This window comes from Hypanus sabinus, chromosome 13 (assembly GCF_030144855.1).
Source record: "Hypanus sabinus isolate sHypSab1 chromosome 13, sHypSab1.hap1, whole genome shotgun sequence".
Lineage (NCBI taxonomy): Eukaryota > Metazoa > Chordata > Chondrichthyes > Myliobatiformes > Dasyatidae > Hypanus > Hypanus sabinus.
This window is the reverse complement of record NC_082718.1, coordinates 95,511,910-95,535,826: the sequence shown is the minus strand read 5'-3', so window position 1 is coordinate 95,535,826 and position 23,917 is coordinate 95,511,910. Positions and strand designations below refer to the sequence as shown.

The window sequence follows — 23,917 nt, the reverse complement described above, 5'->3', positions numbered from 1 at the left end:
CCAGTTACTACATCGCTGGCTGGGTTAAAGTGTTAAAGTAAACAGTCAATGGACATGTCTTGTAGAGGAAAGAAAAGCAATGACGTGTGTGCAAGTATTTTTCCACATAACACTGGCGGCTTGTGGATTTATGTGGGGTGGCTGCCTTGTTATTCTAAAGTAGTGTCGGGGTTGTGAATAGTTTCCTTCCTTTACCTGTTTGAACTGTCATGATGTGATTCATGAGTCCTATGTGAGACCTTTACATGGATGTTGACGGGGGTGGGGGAGCGCATATTTGAGTTGCTTGGATTATTGCATTATGCATTGGGCCATTCTGTATTCCTGGGGGGGGGGGGAACTCCGAAGTTTCAGGTTCTTGAGACAGGGATACACCTGAATTGCTCAGGATGTTTCAAAAAGGTAAAGGAAGCAAATTAGTGCAATAATTGTAAATGTAACAGATAGAATCTAATCTACATTGGCTGTCAGCGCCCTCTCTGCCTCTTTATTAAGGAGGGAGGGAGAGAGACAGTGGCTTGTTGAATCGTTGGAGTGAACAATTGGATTTTGAACTAAGAGGGGGAGTGTTGATGCTTAGCTGCTGTGTGTGCATGGGAGGCTTTAGGATTCTAACATTTTTCTGCCACTTGTACCTTGGGGTACTCTTCTGTTTTCGGGGATGCCTGCGAAGAGTAAGAATTTCAGGTTGTGTACTGTATTCATTTTCTGATATTAAATGGAACCTTTTGAACCATTTAATCTTATATCATTCAGTTTATAAAAAAAAAGAAATACAGTACAATAGAGTTTTATGAAGAACTATACATAAACTGATAAAGTCTGACAAATAACCAACGTACAAAAGGGGACAGACCGTGCAAGTAAAAATAGTAGTGATAACATGGAGTCCTTGAAAGTGAGTCTGTAGGTTGTAGAATCAGTTCATTGTAGTGGTGATTGAGTTATCCATATCGGTTCAGAAGGCTGATGGTTGTAGGGTAATAACTCTTCTTGAACCTGGTAGTGTGGGCTTCTGTACCTCCTCCTTGATGGTGGTAGTGAGAAGAGGGCATGGCCTGGTGGGGGTCTGGTAATGGATACTGATTTTGTGTGGCAGTCTGTGCTGGTGATGTAATGGTACCCACACCGGAACTTTAGAACAAGTGGTCCCAGGTTCGAATCCGGCTGGCAACTTGACCCGGTAAAACAAATGCTAAAGAAATGGCAAGGTTGTCGCTGATGCGCTAGATGACGTGTAGGGGGGAACATTTTTAGTGGCAGCGCTCCATGTAAATATACTTATTGGTAGGCAGGACTTTGCCTGTGACAGACGGGGCTGTATCTACAACTTTCTGAGCGTTTTTTGTTCCTGGGCATTGGCATTTCCATATCAGTCCGTGCTACACCCAGTTAGGGTACTCTCCACTGTGCGTCTATATAGAAGTTTGTCAACGTTTTGGTGACATGCCGACCTACGCAATCTTATAAGAAAGTGGAGGCGCTGTGATTGCTTGGGCTGTATCCACCACTTCCAGTAGCTTCTTCTGTACCCTTTAAGTGGTGATAGTATATCTAGAACCAGATTGTATGTTGATACCTGGAAATATTTACTGCTGACTAATTGATCTGAAATTCTGGTTTATCAAAATTTGGCTATCTTGATTTTATTTCCATCCTGTACCTTAAGCAAAAGGTGATTTAAGATAATTGATAATGTTTGTTTAAGATTAAATTCTTCTTTTATTATTTATGTTTTAACTGTTATTCACCATTAATTTGTCAATATTGTTTTACAATTGTTCTTTGAGAAGCTGAATTTCTGATGAGATTTGTGTTGATTATCTCATGCTAGCTTTTCTTGTAGCTGATCCCAGAATCAAACGCGCTGTCAAAGCTTAGTTTTGTTTGCACGTCATTCCACCAAAACTGTTTTGTCACATGTTTGGGTAATTCCAGCCAATTGCCACAATTATTGACTGCAGTCTCCCTGATGAGTTGCTAATCTTTGCCCCTGATAATACATTATTTGCTAAACGAGTGCAATCTTCTTTGGTCGGATTCTACAAGACTGATACAGCCACTTAATACCACGCCTGTAATAGTACAATCAATTAGAAAGGCTATTAGAATTACAAATGCTTAGGATTTATTGAGCGTGTCCAATGACACTCCGGTTAAAATATGAATTCAGTCCCACTGCTAATTATAAAGAATATCAAATTCCAGTGGAATAATTATAAATGTAATAAGGTCATACTCCAAATTGTTTTATAGTAAATACGGTACGGTGTGCAAAAGTCTTAGGCACCCTAGTTTTTTTTTGTATATAAATTTTGTTTTAGGTGTTTAATTTTTGTCTCCTGAATTGGTGTGTGAGTAGAAAAGAGTGAGATTTAGATTTCGAAACATCCATTTTCCAAAAAATTAAATGCTACAGAGATTTTTTTCTGCATTTTGTTAAAGGAAATAACATTAAGTAATAGAACACTTTTCAAATAAAAACCTCATTACTTTGTAGGCATATGGCCAAGTGCATGATTAAACAACAACAACAACAAACAGGTACCAGTGATCAATGACAAAATGAGTTGAATGAACTAAACTGATTAAAGGAAATGGAAATGGGTGTAGAAAGAAACAAACTGGGCGAAAGACAATCAAACCTAGAGGTGAGGGTGTGACAGATGTGACAGTTTAACTGTCAAACCATCCATTCTTACACCAAGACGAGAGTGAGCATAGCAACAAGACACAAGGTGGTCATCCTCCATCAGCAAGGTCCCTCCCAGGCAGAAACTTTGCAGCAAACAGGAGCTTCAAGATATGCTGTCCATGCTCTTCTGAAGAAGCACAATGAAATGGGCAAGGTTGAGGACTAGAAACGCAATTGTTGGCCATGGAAACTGAGTGCACCAGATAAGAGATGCATCAAAGTGACGTACCTTCTAAATTGGAAAAAGTCCAGCACTGCTTCTTAGCTCTCACCACTGGAACCCAAGTACAGGTTTCCCCCGCTATTCGAAGGTAGAGCGTTCCTATGAAACGGTTCGTAAGCCGGAATGTCGTAAAGTGAAGAAGCAATTACCATTTATTTATATGGGAAAAATTTGTGAACGTTCGCAGACCCAAAAAATAACCTACCAAATCATGCCAAATAATACATAAAATCTAAAATAATAGTAATATGTAGTAAAAGCAGGAATGATATGATAAATACACCACCTATATAAAGTAGGAATACTTTTCTGCAGTCATTGCAGCACTGTCCACCGCAGCGAAAATCTCACGCAAGCACTCTCAGCAGAAACACTCTCTCCAGTAACCTTTAAGCTATGAAGCTGCCAAATCATACCAAATAATACATAAAAATACACAGCCTATATAAAGTAGAAATAATGTATGTACAGTGTAGTCTCACTTAGCGGAATTGGGAATACAGTTAGGACACTGATGATGGTGTGTTAGGCTGAGTTGTCGAAGGTTGGGGTGGTGGGAGGTAGAGGAGACTAGGGTGTCATCTCATCGTCGTCTGTTTCCATCAGGGTAGGCAGGTTATCTTCTATGTCTGCCTGCCTCGATGTCGAAGGTCAAGGTTCATCGTCTGCTGTGGCTGAGGTAGAAGGCTTGAAAAACCACAGTAAGCTTGACTACTTAGCCTCACGCATTTTTCTAGCATATAGTTCTTTGTAAGCACTCAAACCATCCTGGAAGTATGCCCTAAACCTACGTGCCCTTTCAAAATTAAAGTCATACTTTTCTGCAATCTTTGCAGCATTGTCAATTGCAGTGAAAATCTCACGCAATTGCTTCACATACAGTTCCTGGACAACTTCATTTTTGGGCCATCCGCTACTGTGTTCGGTTTCAATTGTTATCCTTTCCTCTTCATCATCTGTCAGTTCTTGGCCATGGGATGCCAAAACCTTTTCAACATCAGCTTCGTCAACTTCCACAAACCCAGCCTCCTTAGCCAAACTCACTATGTCCTTACTTTGTTCACCATGATCAAAATGCTTAATTATGTCTAGTTTTAAGCTAAGTGTAACACCCTTACGCGCTCTTTTAGGCTGTTCTGATACCTTAGAACTCATCTTGCTAACGGATGCACAAAATAAATCGATATGAAGCACAGATGCTCACAGGCACGCGTTTAAGCAATGCCAACTAGAATGCAGTTCCAGGGAAGGCTCTGCCTCTTTTTGTAACAGTAAAAACACCTTCTGTAGTGAAAACAGGTAACTAATGTAGATCTTTCGTAACAGCGAGGTGTCGTAAAGCAAACATTGAAAGATGGGGGTACAGCCCTCTTGCAGTCTGGAGAAATCTTGTCAGAAGTGGTCTTCTTGAAAGAGTTGCTGCCAAAAAGCTATTCCCCCCAAGTGGAAACAGAGTCAAGAGACTCATCGATGCCCAAAAACACAAGGACTGGGGTGCTGAACAATGGCAGCAAGTGAGCTGGACTGAAGATTCAACATTTGCAATTTTTGGCATTTTGTCTTTTGAAGAGCTGGAGAGTGCTACAGGGATGAGTGTCTGCAGCCAACAGTGAAGCACGGTGGAGGTTCCCTGCCGTTTTGGGGCTGCCTTTCTGCAAATGGAGTTGGTGATCAGGTCAGAATTAATGGAATCCTCAATGCCGAGAAGTTCAAGCTGGTTTTCGTCCATCGTGCATTACCGTCAGGGAGGCGTCTGATTGGTCTCAGCTTCATTCTGCAGCAGGGTAATAACCTCAAACACCCGGACGAGGTCAGGAAGGAAGCAAAAGGAAGAACAAGTAGCTCTGCAACTGATGGCGTGGCCCCTACGCAGCCCTGATCTCAACATCCTTAAGGCTGTCTGAGATTTTCCGAAGAGACATGAGCAGGAGAGACAGAAGCAAGTGAGACAGCCAAAATCTGTAGAAGAACTGTGGCAAGCTATATTCCCTCTAAGGTGCGCGCGCCAACGGTTGTCACCCTCTACCTTGTTGGCATATTAAGTATATTTCACGATCATACACAATTACGTTTCCAGATTCTGGTGTGGACGGTATTGACAATGTGGAGTTTTTGATGATTTGTTTCCAGATTTTCGAACTGGCTATTTTTATAGAAGAAATTATTGATTCACTATGTGGAATTCCAAAGAAGCAAGGGGTATGAAGCACAAAAGAACTGATAGTTCATTTAAAATGGAATGGCTTAATGAAACAGTAGGAACTGCTGGACTGAACCTCATAAGGTCAGGAATGCACAGCTATGAGAAATACTTACATTCAATACAGAAACTAGTGTTACCTGTGTGTATTGTGATTCAAAAGTTGCTGGAGAATTTGTAAGTGGGAAGAAGTGGAGTGTTTTGGAAATTTGACTGTTTTAAAGTGTAATTTAACAAACAAATCGTATATGGGCAGTGTGCAAAAGCTCTGGTGAGAAAATCCTTCATTACTTGTGTAATACCATGGTCAGTATTTCCACTGCTATGTTGTGAGGTGTTTTGGCATTTTTCTATAAAAGCAGTGTATCCTGCTGGTAGAGTGTTTTGGTTTTGGCTCGAGATTGAGGAGCCATGTTCAACTTCGGATTGTTGTGTCAGCCAATCAGGATGGTGGGATGGACAGAAGGTTTTAAGGAGAGCTGGGCAGAGAGCGACGGATAGTAGTTGGGTTTGTGGTCTTTTGGTGGGAGATGTGGAGAGGAGAGGATCAGGAAAGACACCTGGAGGATCCAATCTGGAGGGAAGACCTTCATGCAAGGAGTGCTTTACGAGACGAAGGAGTTCAAGAAGGGAAGTTCTACTTGTGATTGGTGATGAGAATTCCATGCCAGGAGTAAAGCAGTGCAGCCAACCACTACTGGAATGAGCTCCAATGTTTGTGTGCACATTTAGACTGGTTTAACTGTAATGGGCCCTTTTATTATCTTTTAATTCTTTTCTTTTTCCTATATAATTTTATGTGGTTACTTCTTGCTGATCAATAATTGTGTGTGGGCAGTATTTACATAGCATTTGCTCAAATTGAGGTTCCTTTAATCAGTAGTCCCTAAGCTCCTGTTTGGTTGAACCCCGAATCATACTAACCCTAGATGTATGTTGTTTATGAAAGGTGGCTTTCTCGCCTCTGAGTCACGTGGTTGTTAGCAGAGTTAGCTGTATACGAGCTGCAGTGAGGGGGTTACACCCTGCTACATATGTGCAGAGTGCAGGTGAATGAGAGCGAAAACGATCAAACCCAGAGGAGGTTGAAGTACTTATTGACAGTGTTTTGCTAGATGTTAAAATGAATACCTCTACATATAAAATTCAATGCGTCACTGGGCGGTAAGTTGCACAGCCCAAGATTTCCGCTTACACTGGGCACTACAAATTAGAGGGAACATTGGTGGCAAGTTCTCCAAGATGTTTGGAGCAATCTATCAGCCGACTTTCTTATAAAACTGCGCGACAGTGTACATAAGAGAATTGATGCAGTTTTAAAGGCAAAGGGTGGTCACACTATTGATTTGATTTATGCTTTTTTTTTACTGTTTACTGCTCTTTATAATAACTTTTTGATATTTAGAACCTTATCATTTCTTTATTTTTGAAAGCATCTTTGCTTTACAGAGTTTTTTACATGTGCCTAAGAATTTTGCACAGTACTGTATGTGTGCCTTATATGTATATAAAATAGATATAATGGATAAGTATGCATGCTTTGTGCCACTTCTGCATTGTAATATTGTAATATAATTAACAGGGAGTAGTGGTGTTGGTTGTTCTTTTTAAATAAAAGTCTCAATTACTCTAGACCTCTCCAGTTTTATTAATAGTAAATGAAGCCACCTACAGCCTCAGCCAGTGAACAGATTGTCCATTGACTGTGAACAAAATTTGTCGTGTACTTAATCCACACAAGTATAATAAGGACACTATTTTCATTTGAAAAATCATCCCAAGTGCATGGTCCAAATCAACATTATAATTCTTAGGCCTGGGACTCAACATCTTTCTTTGCAGCTGGTTCCTTGAATTCGTGATCAACAGACCACAATCAGTAAGGATAGGCAGCAACACCTTCACCGTGATTATCCTCAGCACTGATGTGTCATCAGGCTGCATCCCATGTCCGTGTCCACGGGAAACTGCAGGAAGTGGTGGAATAAAGCTCAGTGCATCATCGATGCCAGGTTGTACTCCATAGACCCTGTACATTTCTCACATCCTCTGTAAAGAAGGCGGAAAATCAAAGACCCCACCTACCACGAACCTTTTCTCTGATCCTCTCCCCTTTCCACTGGGAAACCTGATTCTATCAGGCTCAAGGACATCTTTTCTCCTGCTGTTATCAGATTATTGAATGGTTCAAATCTACCTCATTGTGACTTTACACCTTATTGTCTGCCTGCACTTCACTTTCTCGGTAACCGTAACACTTAATTCTGCATTCTGTTATTGCTTTACCCTGTACTACCTCAAAGCTCTATTGCAATGAACTGATGGGTATGAATGATGTTCAAAACAAGTTTTTCACCAACTTACTTTAAGAGACTACTAGACAGGTATATGGAGGAATTTAAGGTGGGGGTTATATGGGAGGCAGGGTTTGAGGGTCGGCACAACTTTGTGGGCCGAAGGACCTGTAATGTTCTTACCTGTTGAACACTTTTAATAATAAACATTTTTATTTCCTCGAAATTCTTTATTGCATGCTGAAAATCTTTTGCTTCATGTGCCCCATCATTGTGGGACCACTGAATGCCTGGATAACATCAGTGAAGGTGTTTCCATTGAGAGGAGTCCTTGTGATTTTCAGCAAGGATGTGGTGGCAGTGGCAGACTAACAATTAGTGGAGAAGGAATTAAGAATCGGAGTGTGATGGGAGAATGTGGAGGTCTTCACAAAGTTTTCCCAAAGGAAAACTTTTAGAGGAAGTCCCTGAGATGGGTTCCCAGTACTGAACTCTACGGCTGCAATAGATCGGTACCTGTGTGTGCTGCGAAGGTATGTTCCTCTGCAGGGTTGTCCCATGAGATGTGTTGTACGATTGGAAATCTCAGAAGTGGTGTCCTGACCAGCTTTGCATACTACTTGCATGTGATCCCTGTAATCACAGGGGTCCCTGGACCCCTTGCTTAATGGTATTGGTCCTTGGCATAAAAATAGTTTGGGAACCCCTGCTGTAGTACGTGGTGTTTTCTATTCCCTTGCTGACTCTTGATGTTGAAAAGGTGTCATGTAGTGCATAAATATTGTATAATACAATAGAATTTCTAAATCCTAATGTTTTCAGCAGTTCACTGATTCTAGCGGAATATGCAAAACAACACGCTCTGTGAAAAATTGGGTAATACTAACAACAACTTGGTTTCCACATTTTGCATTGCCTTTGCACACTTCAGAAGCTGCTGTCTTGATTTCCTCCCTTTATCGCAGTTGCATTATGATTTGCGAGGCAGGCACATGAACAAAGCTCGAGAATGGCTTATTCTGGTATTTTCATCCTTTGCAGCGAGGTCTATTTCCACTAAATGAGGTTTAGCAGGCTTAACATGAAACCATACTACACAGAATAAATCGTAGACACTTCTGTCAAATATACTCTTAAATTGCACATACATATTTTACTGGTGATATAATCCAATATTATTTAGAGTTGGATGTTCAAAATTAAATATTGATGACTATTTTAAAATGCAGCCAGATGTAGACTGATTTTTTTTTTGATAGGCTTATTGAGAGAAAATTGTGAACCATATAACCTAGAGCAAAATATATTCTTTTGAAATCTGAAATGGGGATAATGTTGTGAAGTAATTAATTTGCATAGAATAGAACAGCACAGCATTAAACAGGCACATTGGCTCATTCTGCGCTGGCCATGGTACCAATCTAAACCAACCCCACCTGCCTTCTTCTAATCACTTTCTTTCTGGTCCCTGCTTGTACATGTTTCTGCTTAATTGTCTCATAAATATTGCAGTTGTAATATGTTTTTCTACTCCTTATAAAAAAGGATCTGGCTATCTTTCAAATCTCTTAGTATCTTTCCTTTCAGTTAGTCCTGACGAAGGGTCTCGGCCCGAAACGTCGACAGTGCTTCTCCTGATAGATGCTGCCTGGCCTGCTGTGATCCACCAGCATTTTGTGCGTGTTATCTGGCTATCTTTATATACTTATATCCGCTCACACTTCAGCCTTCAGCGTGCCAAAGAGAACAATTCAAGTTTGTCCGAACCATGTTTATAGCTAATACTCTCCAATCCAGGCAACGTCCTAGTTCATCTCTTCTGCACCCTCTCCAAAGCCTTCACGCTGTTCCTATAGTGTTGCGACCAGAGGTACACACAATACTCCATACGTGGCCTGACGTCCAAACGTTTATACTCTGTATCCTAACTGATGAAGGCAAACTTGTCCTTTGCCTTCTTTCCCACCCTACCCACTTGTATTACCACTTTCTGGAAGCTATGGGACTTGTACTCCAAGATCACTCTGTATGTAAATACTCTTAAAGAGTTCTATTTACTGTTTACTTCCATCTCACATTTGATCAACACTTCACACTTGTCTGGATGAAATTTGATATTTCTCTACCCAAATTTTCAGTTGATCTCTTTTCAGTTGTATCCTTTGACAATCTTCCTCACTGTGCATAACTTCCATCAATTTTTGTGTCAGACACGAACTTATTAAGTAGATTATCTGTATTTTAATCCAAATCATCTGTACACATATATTGAAATAACAGAGGTCCCAGCACTGATCCTTGAAGAACACCACTGACCACAGACCTCCAGACAGGAAAACTACCCCTCCACTACTATCCTCAGTCTTCTATGACCAAGTTACTTTTGCGTCCAAATCCTAACTCATTGTGGATCTTCAGGACCTGCTGATCATGAGTGACCTTATCAAATGCTTCACTGAAGTCCATCTAAACAATATTGTCTGTCTTACTGTCATCATTCATTCAAAAAAAAATTGTGAGATAGGATCTTCCCTGAACGGAGTCATGCTGACCATCCTCAATGAGTTCATATGCAAGTAAATCCTATCACTAATCATCTTCTCAATTAGTTTCCCTACCACTGATGTAAGGCTCACTAGCCTATAATTTCCTGGATTATCTCTGTTGCTACAGTAGCGTAGTGGTTAGCACAAAGCTTTACAGTACCAGTTGACATGGGTTCAGTTCCCACCACTGTCTGTAAGGAGTTTGTCCATTCTTCCTGAGATTGTGTGGGTTTCCTCCCGGAGTCCCAATATGTATTATTGGTGGCTTAATTGGTTATTGTGAATTGTCCCGTGATTAGACTAGGATTAAATCGTGGATTGTTGGGTGGTGTGTCTCCAGCAACCAGAAGGGCCTATTTCATGTTGTATCTCAATAAAAAAAATTTTAAAAAAGAACAACACTGGCTTATTTCCGGTCTTCTGTGACCTCACTTGCGGTAAAAGAGGATACAAAATTCTCTGTCAATACCCTAGCAATCTGTTCACTTGCCTCCCTCAGAATGTTGGGATAGATTCCAGTAGGTCTTGGAGCCAATTTGAATTTAATACTTTTCAAAACACCCAATAGTTTCATAACATTGGCTTGCTCTAGACTGTCAGCATATCCACCCTAATCTCATTGTGATCTGTGTCCCTCTCACGGCGAATATCGATGTGAAGAACTCATTTGAGAACTTACCCACTTGTGACACCACACATATAAGTTCCTTCCTTTGTCTTTGAATTGGGTTACCTTTTCCCCAGCTACTCTCTTGCTTCTAATATAGATATAAACTGCCATGGTATTCTCCTTAATCCTTATTACCAAGGGTGTTAATGGTCCCTTTCAGCTCTCCAAATTCCCAAGTTCTTTCCTGCTTCCTTACCTCAAGGACGTTATTGGACTCAGCTTTACAGCTGCTTCCTCTTTTTGATTAAACCTACAATATCTCTTGTCATCCAAGGTTTCTGAATTGTGCCACCATTATTTTTCATCCTCACAGGAACAAGCTGATGTTAAGATCTAACCAGCTGGCGTTTAAAAGACTTCCACATGCCATATGTAGATTTGCAGCTGCTCCTAATCTACTTTTCTCAGTTCTTTTCTGAAACTGTTGTGATTAGCCTTCCCTCGATTTAGCACTTTCACCTAAGGACCTGACTTCTCACTCTGCTGCCTGTAAGGAGTTTGTACGTTTCTCTTCTTGACCACGTGGATCTCTTCCAGGTGCTCTGGTTTCCTCCCACAGGCCAGGGGCGTATCAGTAAGTTAATTTGTCTTTGTAATTTGTCTCGTAATTAGGCTATGATTAAATCAGGAGATGGCTGGGCGGCATGGCTCAAAGGGACAGTAGGGCCTTTCCCTCTTGCAACTCAAAAAATAAATAATCCATGTCTATATCTGTCCGAAAGCTTACAGAAATGTTTTCATTGTTCCCAAAATGCTCCCCCGTTGAAGCTATAATCATCTGGCCAGACTTTCTCCCTGGTCTCATAAGCTGTTACTTGAAGAAACCTTTCTGAATGAGCAAAACAAATTCTGCTCCATCATAGTCCCAGGCATTAAGGGAGTTATAGTTAATATTACACAATAGCATAAGGATTTTATGAGAATTGCTTCAACTGTCTTGGCTATCTTAACTTTTGTTAATGTTCAAATTTAGGTGTATGGGCACACGGTGACTACGCTAAAATAAACCCCAAAACTGGAGGGATCGTAATGCTTGGCAGAAGGTAGGTTTGAACGATCAAAACAGCTGTTTGGATTTTCTTTCTTCTTTGATATTATTTTAACAGAAGTCCTCTCATTTGGAATAAAGATATAAAGATGTGTCAGTGTTTGCAAACACTTTTGCAGAAGGTATTTGAGACAAAGCAGTGACAGTGTAACTCCAGGATAATTGGGGAGCCTGAGATGAGGTGCAGGAATGTTTTCTTAGACCATAGCAAGATAGACAGTGGATTGGGTAGAAGGTTGAGTGGAGTATTTGGAGAAACTATTTAATCTCAGCAATCGCAAGGTGATGCAGTTTAGGAAGTCAAATCAGCGTAAGAAATTTTCATTAAATGTAGAGCACCAAGCAGGGTTCCCCAGCCTGAGGTCCATGGTTAGTGGTTGGGGTCCATGGCATAGAAAGTTTGGGAACCCCTGGCATCAAGGAATGTTGCTGAGCGAATATACTCAAAATTATGGCACGCTTTTGTGGTGTTTCAAATGAAATATTTTCCAAATTTGGATAGAAACAGAACTCAAAAGAGAGGAAAGGAGTGTGAACATTTCCTATGCAACTAAAACCAGCCTGACGAACATAATCGCAAAAATGACTAGGTTCACCAGTTCTTACCCATATATACAGAAACACGAAGGGTGACAATTCCAAATCATAGACTTGCACCTTAATTGTCCTAATTACTCGTGCCCAAGATTCAATTACAGGGATGTTTAGCGTTCATAGTTTGCTGAAAGTGTTGACAAAGTGTTGAAGGAGGTATTTGCCAAGCTTGCTTCCGTAGATTGGAGCAAAGTATGGGAACTTTATGAAATACCGCTTAGACCACAGTTAGAGTATTGCATGCAGTGCTGCTCACCACACTGTAGGAAGGATGTGGTTATGGGAGAGAGAATACAGAGGAGATTCACAGGCTGAGAGATTACATGATAGAGATATATAAAATTATGAGACTTGGGGTCGATAACCAGTGCTGTATCACATGGTTAGGGTGCATCAAAAAGTTTAAGATGAGAGAAAGACATTTTAAAGGGGATCTGAGGTGAAAGTCCTTTACAAAGAGGTTGCCAAAGGAGGTGTTGAAAACAGATACAATTATTAACTTTAAGGGGCATTTAGACAAGCACTTGAATAGTCAAAGGATACGAGCTAGACAATGTGGTAAAATGGTGTTGGTATTGATGAAGACAACGATTGACATGGACACAGTGGGCCAATTGGACTGCTTCCCTTATTGTATGACTCAAATTATCAGGAGCTAGGTTTGGGATGCAAACGTAGGCAAGGATGGTTTGATTTTTCTTTAATAACAACTAAGTTTTTGGCATTCACAGATTATAGAACTGTGATTTCAGAAAGTTGATTTTATTTGCTTTAATTTATTTTAAATAAATGCTGCACTGGGAAATATTCCTTCAACTTCTGAGTTTTATGATTTGCTAAACAACTTGAAACTGTGGATTTAGACAACATTTTTGAAAGCTTTTCTTGCCTTTTTGGAAAGCATTCTCCTCTTAAAAAAAATGCAAATGGGGCTATATTCAAGTAATACAGTGTATTCCGGTGAATTGGGACTACCTCTTATTTAGGACACTATGTCACTTAATTGGAACAGGAGATTGTTGCTGGACAGTTTCTAAGTAGCATCAGTTGCATGCTCTTTTGTGACACTGCATGGTGCTTAGAGTAAACGGTTTTTAAAAAAAATAGTGTCAGTTGTGTGTATTTGTGTTTTTAAAAAGCCGTGATTTTTGTCATTGATAGTTGTCGAGAAATAAGCAGTAAGGCAATTTGGAACTGTTTTGCTCACTGCAGTTTCAAGCATTCAGGCTTGGACATGCAAGAAATGTCCAGGACTGAAACTGAAATGATTTCACTACTTCAACAAGTTAGGAACTATGAAGAATTTGAAGGTATTGATAGTCATCTTGAATGTGACAATGAAAATGAAGATTAGGAGGATGCAGTCATTGTAAGTATTGTATGAAAGCAGTCCCTGAACTGCACTAGGTGTCTGCAGTGATATTGTTCATTTACATTTAATCAAAAGAACACAGGAGTGTACAATTCCTCCTTCAATATTTATTAGGAACCAATACACAGTTTTATAGTACAGTAGGGTATGCATAGTGTTCTAATTTGTTCAGTTAAAATGAATTTCAGTTTTTGTTTTATACCTTTTTAACTATTTCTTTGAAACTTAAACTAATTGAGCCAGCTGCTTAATTGAGCCAAAATGTACTGGTCCCGATATGTCCCAATTAACTAGAATCCACTGTATTTGAATCTTGGGCACGAGTATTTAGGGCAATTAAAGTGCAGTCTATGATTTGGAATTGTCACCCTTCGTGTTTCTGTATATATGGGTAAAAACTGGTGAACCTAGTCATATTTGCGATTATGTTCGTCAGGCTGGTTTTAGTTGCACAGGAAATGTTCACACTCCTTTCCTCTCTTTTGAGTTCTGTTTCTATCCAAATTTGGAAAACATTTTATTTGAAACACCACAAAAGCGTGCCATTAATTTTGAGTGTATTTGATTTAAAATGTTGTGGTTTATCAGTACTTTTGATTTTCAGAGTTGTCTAGAATTGTAAAGACATCCATGCTTGACGTGCAGATGTACATGCCTCAAGAAACACAGAAGAGGCAGTGCCCTGAGGGGAAGACAGACAGAAACAAAATTTCATGTGTTTCAGATCAGGACCTTTCATCAGAAATGGAACAGGTTAGAGATTAAAGTGAGGCCTAAGGTACAGAGAAGGTAGGGAGCAGAGAAAAGAGTAAAAGCAATGGCTGAGTGGACAGCAGTAAAGCTGAAGTAGTGAAAGAGGTGGTGGGAGATGTGAACCTCATTTAGGCATCTCGAGGAGAAATATCATTGGCTATATGTAGTCTGCCCAGTGGGATTAAGCATCCTGTCACATTCTGTGATTGTGCTTATTTTAAATTCATTTGGAGTGTGGATTTGCAACAGGAGCAACTAATTGTGCACAAGCCCCTGACTCTGTCGTTGTGTACAATTCCGGGATGATTTTAATTTTTGTCTCCTTATCTTTCAAAATGCTTGTTAGTTACCCACAGCAGCTGGGTAAGGAGCATCATAAGATCTCTGTGCACCTTTCTATTGTATATCTTATAGTCTCAACACAAAATTAGAGAGCTGCCTTGATGTGAATTGAAGGTCAACGATTAAGAATTAGGTCTGCCTGAGGTAACATCACACTGAAACACAGATTACATTAGAAATGTAGTATTTCTTAAATAATTAAACATTTTTGAGGATGTTAGGTAATACAGTCAGTCATTTGAGAGTGATATAACTGAAAGTTTGGTGTCGCTTACAAACCAAATCAGATGAAGGTGGTGGATTTACCCCCTTGGAGAACATAAACAAACCAGATGGGGTTTTACAGTAATCCAAATGTTTCATGGCCACTGGGCCTTGATCTAAAAAAAATTTAGATTATTGATCTGAATTTAAACTCCATCTACCATAGTGGGGCCTTTGGATTGTTGATCCCAACTTCTGAGCTACCAATCCAGTAATTTAATGACTATCATCACGCTTCTTGCACAATGTCACCTTATTAATTGACAATTCACTAAACAGGTGGAAAGAATGATTTTTCCTCCCCAAGGTTTTTCTTGATTTTCAATTTTTGAATATAAGCTGCATATAAAATTGCGATAGATTTTGTGGATGATTGTGTCTTTGCAGTTAATGTAGTACTTCTACAGCGACAGTGACCTGGGTTCAGTTCCCGTTTGTACATTCTCCCCATGACTGCGTGGCTTTCCTCTGGGTGCTCCGGTTTACTCCCACGTTCAAAGGCATTCATGTTAGTAGATTAATTGGTCACGTTGGGTGACGTGAGCTTGTTGCATCAGAAGTGCCTGTTACTGTACTGTATCTCTAATTAATAATAATTAACATTTACCTCATTTCCTGCTTATATGCTTATATAACTTAGATGTAGGTTTTGAATCCTTGACTCTGTAAAAGAGTTCCCAATCCTTTTTATGTCATGGAGCATCATCATTAAGCAAGGGGTCCGTGGACCCCAGGTTGGGAACCCCTGCTACAAAGGTTATACTGACATATTTTAGAAGGCAGTGATGATATGAAAATTGGTAACTTGCACCCCATTCGACACGATGTGTTTTATTTATTTAATTTATGTTCTGAAGTTGGATCGCTTCAATAATGTTTCTCCTTCCTCTAGTGATGGCACTTTGAATCCAAATGGAGTGAGATTTGGGAGTTCCGAAATCTACCACATTGGTAAGCTTCGACGTGTGCGGCCTTAATCTGGTGCAACTACAGCTGTGGTATTTTATTTTGCTGCTTTTCGAGTGCCGTTTTTGTGCAGATCTTGCTTTTCGATGGAAGCTAATGGCCACATCAGAATCTGATTGCTCAGTTCTTTCTGGCTGCTTTGTCATACGTGACCAAAAATAACAATGTTTTTAAATCACCTATAATGAAATTCCATATTAGAACAGACCCAACAACTTAAAAGTGAGTTTTGATCATTACGCGTATCTCGATATCTAATTGGTAATGGAGATACCTGGCAAGGTAGCTACATCAATTTGCAGCTTGGCATCTTGGTGGAAAACTCTTTAAAGATTGGCCGAAAAAAAAAGCTTGCAGAAAGAAAGTAGTATTTAACCAAAATTGTCAATTTATTTATAATATTAAAAGAAATGGTAAGGAAGGGTGCTGTAGAGAATAAGGTCTATCTGGATAATTAGAAGGCCTTTGAAAAACTTGTGCTCTTTGTGAAAAAGGCTGTGTCAAGCTCATGGGAGCAGAATGAGTTTGAAAGATAACTCAGAAATACAGTTCTGTGCAAAAATCTTGGGCAAATACATTAGGGTGCTTCTGACTTCTGCACAACATGGAGCGGAGACTGAGTTTGTAAATTGGGAAGGAGCAAAGGATGTTGGGAATGGTGAGGGTGGAGCTCTACGGGAGGGGTGAGGGATTGGTGGCAGAAAGGAGTGCCAGGGTGGGGTTAGTGCGGATGCAGACGCACCCAGCCTCAAGACACCAGGCAAGGTAATTTGATTTCAAGCAATTGGTTTACTGATCATTACAGAATGTCTTTCTGGTGCTTCCTGCTCCCTTTTCCAGAAATGGTTCCCTACTCCTTGCCCCCTTCCCACTCTCAGTCCACAATAGAGACCCATATCAGAATCAAATTTATCATCGCTTGCATGTCATGAAATTGTTTTTTTTTTCTTTGCAGCAAGCAGCAGTACTGTGCAATGCATAAAGTTACTACAGGTTTCAGGGTTTCTGTTACCTGGGTTTCAGCACCTAACTTACAGAGAAAGGTTGAACAAGTTAGGTTTTTATTCTTTGGAGCGTAGAAGGTTGAGGGGGGACTTGATAGAGGTATTTAAAATTATGAGGGGGATAGATAGAGTTGATGTGGATAGGCTTTTTCCATTGAGATTAGGGGAGATTCAAACAAGAGGCCATGAGTTGAGAGTTAAGGGGCAAAAGTTTAAGGGTAACACGAGGGGGAACTTCTTTACTCAGAGAGTGGTAGCTGTGTGGAATGAGCTTCCAGTAGAAATGGTAGAGGCAGGTTCGATATTGTCATTTAAAAAAAAATTGGATAGGTATATGGACAGGAAAGGAATGGAGGGTTATGGGCTGAGTGCTGGTTGGTGGGACTAGCTGAGAGTAAGCGTTCAGCACGGACTAGAAGGGCCGAGATGGCCTATTTCCATGCTGTAATTGTTATATGGTTATAATACTGTGCAAAAGTCTTGGGCATCCTAGTTATGTATTGTGCACAGTACTGGAGAAACCAGGAAGGCGAGGCTAAGGGAAATTGCCTCTCGTATGAACCTTGTGGTAATACTGAAATGTTAATACATCGAGTCCAGGCGAAAGGTAGCAGGTTTTTATTGTTCTCTTTCTGAAATCAGATTGTGATGTTTTGTCCTGCAGTTGAAGCCTTTGAGCAAGTTGCAGATAGCCTCTGTGTCCCACAGTACAACAAGGATGGTGAGGAAAGAGTCGTCCTTTTCTTGAAAATGGCCTCCAATCACGTTTTTACAGTGGACCTGGTGATGAAGGTGAAGAGTGCCATCCGAAAGGCTTTATCAGCAAGACATGTCCCTGCACTCATACTGGAGACTAAAGACATTCCTGTAAGTTGCCGTGTTTCTACTGTATCCATTCATATTCTCAAACATTGCTTTTTGTTCTTTTCATTTTTGTTCATGTATGGACATGAACTGTCTTATTGAACTTTGCAATGATTGGAAGTAGATTTTCCTTCACATCTGCTTTGTGTACTTCATTCCAGTAAACATCTGTATGTTCCCTATTGATTTATCTTAAAGCAACAATTAAATTGGTCAATTTAAAAGCTGGGCTGCATGGTTTGGAGAGGCTGGGTGGCAGGACCGGCAGTGAGGGTTGAGCCTGTTCTGCTCCCTGCGACGTGGCATTTACTTCTGCCTTTGCAACACTAAGGCTGAGGATGTACCCTGTTCCAGCTGCTCCAAGCTTCATGTTTGTGAGCTCCGCAACAACTTGCCCCACTGTATAATGAGCTGAGGCCATGGGCCTGCTCTGGGCTTCGTGTCTATGGATTCACTTTTGTTCTGAATGCTTTTGCTTGCTTCTACTGTTCGCATGATTTTGTTCCCCCTCTCTCTCTCTCTGCGCATTGGGCATTGGTCTATCTTTTAATGGGGTCTTTCGGGTTTCTGGGTTTGTGGCTGTCTGTGAGGAGACCAATCTCAAGGTCGTATAATTCATACATGTACTTTGAACTTCTGAAATTTTATTTACAAGAAGTAAGATTAATTAAAGTTCAAAGTAAATTTATTATCAAAGTACATAAATATCAGCATATACTCATTTATTAATTAATGATAATTAGCAGTGATTTTAAATGTAGCATATGCAAAACGAAGTACAGGTTTCCCCCGCTATCCAAAGCTTGAACATTCCTATGAAATCTTTCGTAAGCCGACAAGGCATAAAGCACAGAAGCAATTACCATTAATTTATATGGGGACATTTTTGAGTGTTCCCAGACCCAAAAAATAATCTACGAAATAACAAAACCTAAAATAACACTAACATATAGTAAAAGCAGGGATGATATGATAAATGCACAGCTATACAAAGTAGAAATAATGTATGTACAGTGTAGTTTCACTTACTGGAATCGGGAAGATTGAGCCAAAACAGATTTGTAGAAAATAATTGGCACGTACATGCATATGCACACAGCTGCCCGTACAAGGCTTCACGGTCATGGTAGTCTTTCTTGGGTAAACCTAAGTTTAAAGCGGGCATCTTATTTTTCATAAAAGCGAAAATCCTCTTTCGATTAGGGAAACAGGTACTCACGTAAGTCTTTCATAAAAGTGAAGTTGCGTAAAGCGAACGTTCGGTAAGTGGGGGACACCTGTATTAGAAAAGATGCACAATACTTTTAGAGTTAATTGTATAGGACAAAGACCTTCCAAAAATTATCCTAGAAAGTGGGTATATAGTAGACAACCACAGTACTTATTTTCCTTGATGGATGTGAGAAATAAACAGCCAACTTCAATGCGCCAAGATGCTTGTTAACAGAACTGGGATTCATACGGAGCCAGAATCGGGTTTAATATCATCAGCATCTGTCGTAAAATATGTTGACTTTGCGGCAGCAGTACAATGCAATATGTGATAATATAGAGAAAAAATTGAATTACAGTGTGTGTGTGTGTGTGTGTGTGTGTGTGTGTATATATATATATATATATATATATATATATAAAATAGTTGAATTAAGTAGTGCAAAAAAAAAAGTAGTGAGGGAGTGTTCATGGGTTAAAACTCCATTCAGAAATTGGATGGCAGAGGGGAAAAATTTTGTTCCTGAATTATTGAGTGTGTGCCTTCAGGCTTCAATACCTCATTCCTGATGGTAACAATGAGAAGACGGCATGTCCTGGGTGGTGGGGTTCCCTAATGATGGACGTTGCCTTTTTGAGGCACTACGCCTTGACGGTGTCTTGGATACTACAGAGGCTAGCACGCAAGATGGAGCTGATAAATGTTACAACTCTCTGCAACTTACTTCGATCCTGTGTAGTTGCCTTTGGGGGGCACCCCCTCCCCCCCATACCTTACGGAGTATCAAAGTGAGCTACTGTCTTTTCAGGATTACGATCAATTCCTTGCATCATTGGTTTGCATTGCCAAATTAATACTTTAATGATCAAAAAAAAAAATTCCCAATTTCAGGCAACCCTCAGAGACTGCAGTAGCAGAATTAGATTTTTAGTGCATCTTCAAATTTCACTTGTTAGGTGTTCATATCATTCGTGTTACTTGGTGAAAGACGTTTAGTAACTTTTTTTGTATTTTGATGTGTCGTAATTTATTGGTAATTGCCAAAATTTTCATGAAATCATCTCCATTATTTTGGTCCTTTGTTTTCATGAAGCTGGCCGGTGGTGTATTGGTATCAGCAGTGGACTGCAAGGCTAGTGGTCCCAAGTTCGAATCTAGCTGGCACCTTGCACGCTTTACATCCAGGCAGGTTTGAGCATCGAGCAAGCAAATTGGCCTTGTGGAAAAAAACAAATCAAATGCCAAGGAAAGGGCAAAAATACCACCCATTGTGTCACATGGTGTGAAAAGGAACAGCAGCAGCATTAATGACATCTTTGTTTCAGATATGAAACGGATATTTTGCTTTCATGTCTATACATCTGCAATACAAAGCTCGGCCAACTGATCTGATCTAATCTACACCATATAATTCAAATAAAGCTTGAGATTTCGCCTAGAACAGTGATAGTAAATCTAATGAGAATACTGCATCACACAACAAATAACACAAAGTTAATGGTGAGAATCACAAAGTTAACATGATCTGAAGCAGAAACATAATTGTTTGAAGTGCTATGATACGATCTCTATATCAGATGATTGTAGAGCAAATTTGTAAAACTAATACTTTTAACATTATTAAGAGAGCATGAAAAAGAAACTGATTCTGCAGCATGTCAGTGTACTGGTGTCAGAATGTGGGTCTCTGCTCTGCCTGGCCAAAGTTGTGCAGAATGAACGGTTGAACACTTTTGCCAAAATAGAGTATTATATTAAGTCAGTATTTGCACTGCAAGAGGGCACTCATCTAAGATCGGATCCTGTTTTGTACAATAATGTATGAATGAATGGCCATTGCTTATCATGATAAAAATATGAAGAAATAGAAATGTTGCTGACAGTGACCTTTTATCTTGTAGTACACCATCAGCGGCAAGAAAGTAGAGGTGGCGGTGAAGCAAGTTATCGCTGGCAAAGATGTAAAGCAACTTAGCGCCTTCTCCAATCCAAAGTCTCTCGAGTTCTACAAGAACATACCTGAACTCCAGAACTTCTGAAAATATTATTTATATACGTGCAAAGTAAAATTTTATTTAATAGAGTAACTGTCTCATCTGGAAGATATTTGATGCAGTTTTGTGTTTAATTTTTCCTCAATGGTCCTGTAAAATTGAATATATGATGTTGCAGCGAAAAACCCATAGTTGTGCAAATATAACTGGGGTGTCTTTAAGCTATTCTGAAATTGGAAGTTGACTCGAGTGGGTGTGATGGCAGTTCTTTTGACAATAATGTGATATAACTTTGGGGAAGATACTGTTATATTGTGTCAACTGATCCTGAAATATTCCTGTCCATGAGTTGTATTAAATTCTCCCCCGGTCAACGGAAACACTGTTTTTGAAACTGCTTTTTTAAACTGTGAGCTTTTTTTATAGATAGGAAACAAAATAATAGCTTATAAAATCAAGGTAGTATTTTAATTTGATGTTGACATTAATTAGAAATTTTCATTTAGTCTGGAGTAAATATAACAATGGTAGAAGTACTTCACTTGAGCAGCATCTGTGGAAAATGGATTCACATGCAATAGGAGAATGTTGCCCACACATGATGTCCAAAGAATAGATGGGTTAACGGCTGATAAGGATCTTGCTACTCCAGTTTACCTCTCTAAATCCAACTTTTGTTTCTTTACGAGTTCAAATACAAATTTTTATGCCTTTCACAGTCATACCTTTGGTGCTGTTTAATCTTTTCCGTCTTCCATTCTAGTACTCGTCTTTCTGTGTTTCTTTCTTTCCCTGCCTCTAAACCTTCTCTTGCATCTTTAACATTTGCAGTTCTAATAAAAAGTTATCAATCCGAAACGTTGGCCGTGCTCCTCCCCTCACGGATGCTGACCGACCTGTTAAGCATTTTCACGTTTCTAAGTTCGGCTTTCTCAGAACTGCAATATTTGGCTTTTGTCAATTGTCCATTTTTTTTTTAGCTGTGTCTGTTCTGTGTAATATATTAATGGAGATAATTTGATCCTCTAATGCACAATGAACTTGCACTACAGAGCTATATGTTTTAAACTGTTTGTTTCATGTACCAGGTCCCATACAAGATTGCTTTTATTTGAAGATCAAGTTTTGTGTCAGAAAAACTGTAACTACGTTGGTCATAGGTGGTCACTGATTTTGAATAGTTATCATTGTAAATCTAATTTTGTCATAATATCAAGTTTAAATAGATTAAGCAGCAGCAGATAGGCAAAATGATGTTGAGCGCAGTGACGTTTTCCTTGGCGTTTTATTTCCCGAGTTGTGAAAACTTGGAATATGTTTTTTTTAATGGTGTACTTGTTTTTGTCTCAAAGAAACAGTTAATAAAACAAAATAACAAGGTGACTAAGTTCGCTAGTGATCTTCGTGTAAAATGAGCTTTCCTTTCTGTATAGTACGGGTGGCAAAATGTGCTCGTTCTTTGTAGTCTTGCATGATATTGATTATTGATGAGGCCATCCATTCCCAGATCTGAAACTCCAGTGATCAAGGTTAAAGATAAAGCATTGGATGTTAACTGCACATGTTTCAGGTTCAAATCCCTTAAGTTGTATGTTGTTTGAAAATAAAATTTCTTATTGCAAACCCTGGATATCTTCTCATATGATTCAAACTTACTACAGTGGTGATTTGTGGAACATGGAGAATGATCTATAAAACTGAAGAATTAAGGTTTGCTTAATTTATCAATAGGAAGAATAATCACCAAGGATATAATCATATGAATTCTCCTATTGATAGAATCATTATTAATCAATTTTATGTGCATTTGAAAAACACTCCCAAAACGTTAAGTAGACTTTTAGCAATACAGGATAATCTGAGGTCAGATGAAGAAACTTTAAATTTTGGATCACATGACTTTGAGTCTTTGAATTGGATTCCCAACTAATGTATAGAATTTAATTTAGAAAGCTGCTTTATCTCTTGCTGGCTCTTTGTGATCTTAGCCGCATGGCTTTAGAACAAGAGCCAGCACTTTTAGTTATGTGCATTTGGAGGTAATTTACAACTTCTATTAAGCCCCACATGTGGGCAGTAGTCAATACTGTGTAATTGCTGACTTTACTATTACAGTCTTATGAATTAGTTTAGTATTTATTGATCATATGTTAATATTAAGGTAGGAAAGAGGACCGCATTGTATTTCTGTTCCCTTGTATTATGCAGTAATCCAAAACGTACAGACATATTTTATCTCTTCAAAACCTTAGAAAGCTGTCAGGGTCAACACTCCTTTCCCGCCCCATGAGATCTTACTCACTCTTTAGTCAAGAGACACAAAACCAATGCGACACTGATAGCTAAGCTGAGGTTAAAGTAACCCGTGAATGTCAATTGTACAGTTTTTTCCAATTTACAACACTGTTGGGGGGTTGTGATGTTATTGTAAGTAAATTTGGACTATGACATAGATTTAATTTCCATATTTTTAAGCGATCTACTGAACACAGCTTCAGATTTACCCAGCTTAATGATAGGCAAGTTTTCAGTGTAAAATAGCTTTTAAATAGCAGCGTTTTCATTTGGAAATTCAGTGCTACTAAGGGTCTTAAATGCTTGATGTAGGGACCAGATCAAGGGGGTTCTACTAGACTGATACACTTAAATCATTTAATTGAAAACACTGTGGTGGTGCTGCGAGTGGGTAGCTATCATACAGCTCCATGGCTCTGGTTCAATTGTGACCTCTGTGTGGAGTTTGCACACTCCCTGTAATGAAGTGGATTTCCCTCAAGTGCTTTGCTTTCTTCCCAAGTCCTAAATGCATGCTGTTTGGGAGTTTAATTGGCTACTGGAAATCAACATATTATTGGTGATTAGGAAATCAGTGTGG

The 23,917-nt window shown here is 39.5% G+C and overlaps 1 protein-coding gene across 1 annotated transcript in view; it reads left to right on the top strand.

The window, feature by feature from the left end:
- aacs (acetoacetyl-CoA synthetase) overlaps positions 1-22,672 on the top strand; it is a 158,535-nt gene extending 135,863 nt beyond the window's left edge. Inside the window, exons 15-18 of the mRNA XM_059988238.1 lie at positions 11,602-11,671; positions 15,894-15,952; positions 17,636-17,838; positions 20,950-22,672. Of these exons, the coding sequence (XP_059844221.1) occupies positions 11,602-11,671; positions 15,894-15,952; positions 17,636-17,838; positions 20,950-21,087 (470 nt within the window). The 3' untranslated portion in view covers positions 21,088-22,672. The remainder of the gene's footprint in view (positions 1-11,601; positions 11,672-15,893; positions 15,953-17,635; positions 17,839-20,949) is intronic.
- Positions 22,673-23,917: the final 1,245 nt, after the last annotated feature.